General features: G+C 32.5%; 2 protein-coding genes and 2 long non-coding RNA genes across 5 annotated transcripts in view; 2 read left to right on the top strand and 2 right to left on the bottom strand.

Annotated features, from left to right (window-relative positions):
• The window catches only part of LOC116543885, a 373,403-nt gene that overhangs the window by 133,822 nt on the left and 238,938 nt on the right, over nt 1–643 (top strand). The gene's annotated exons all lie outside the window — the stretch shown is intronic.
• LOC116543866 (zinc finger protein 429-like) overlaps nt 1–643 on the bottom strand; it is a 785,602-nt gene that overhangs the window by 701,750 nt on the left and 83,209 nt on the right. The gene's annotated exons all lie outside the window — the stretch shown is intronic.
• Nucleotides 1–643, top strand: part of LOC116543894 — a 67,036-nt gene that overhangs the window by 23,596 nt on the left and 42,797 nt on the right. The window lies entirely within an intron of this gene.
• Nucleotides 1–643, bottom strand: part of LOC116543871 (zinc finger protein 430-like) — a 50,105-nt gene that overhangs the window by 41,752 nt on the left and 7,710 nt on the right. Inside the window, exon 3 of one of the 2 annotated variants that reach the window (XM_032269832.1) lies at nt 346–444. In XM_032269832.1, the coding sequence (XP_032125723.1) occupies nt 346–444 (99 nt within the window). The remainder of the gene's footprint in view (nt 1–345; nt 445–643) is intronic. The other variant, XM_032269833.1, reaches the window with a different exon arrangement.

Genomic DNA, 643 nt, shown 5'->3' with positions numbered 1-643 from the left:
AAAAAAAAAAAAAAAAAAAAAAAAAAGTTTAACATAGAGTTTCTCAAAATCATGCAGATATTTTTGTGTCCCCCAAAACAATGGAAAAGCAGCCAGACTGTGCAGTCTCGAATGCCATGAAGAGGACTTTGGTTCTGATGGTAAACTTGAAGGGAGATCACTAAAGGGAAAGTCGAATCCTTAAAGAATTTAAAAGCATAGACAGAAGATGCCCCTATGTGAGAACAAAATTTAAAAAAACTCCGTCTTCCCAGAAAATACTCGCTTTGGAACACAGCTTCCCAAGTCACATTTTCAGCACTGGCTTTCTTTTTGCTGTCATCTGTTGTATTCACTCTCACCTACCTGGGGGTTCATCTACCATCTCATATCTCTTCATATTCCAGGGCTCTTTTCCTTGCTCCAGACAGGTGATCAGGTCTGGCTTAGAAACAGCAATACCTGCTTTATTAAAAATAAAAAATAAAAAAAATGAATACTTTTCATATTCTTCAGTTACCAAGCTGGTACTGTGCTTACTAAAGAGGATAAAGAATATTCTAGAAAATTAATCCTAAAATACAAATTTATAACATAAATTTCTAAGTATTTTGAAAATATTTAAAATTTGTAGGTTCTTTTTTTTTTTTTTTTTTTTTTTTTT

The sequence above is a fragment of the Sapajus apella genome, unplaced genomic scaffold, assembly GCF_009761245.1.
Source record: "Sapajus apella isolate SASKATOON/1434 unplaced genomic scaffold, GSC_monkey_1.0 scaffold199, whole genome shotgun sequence".
Taxonomy (NCBI): Eukaryota; Metazoa; Chordata; class Mammalia; order Primates; family Cebidae; genus Sapajus; species Sapajus apella.
Note: the sequence above shows the minus strand (reverse complement) of the source record. Positions and strands in the feature narration are given on the sequence as shown.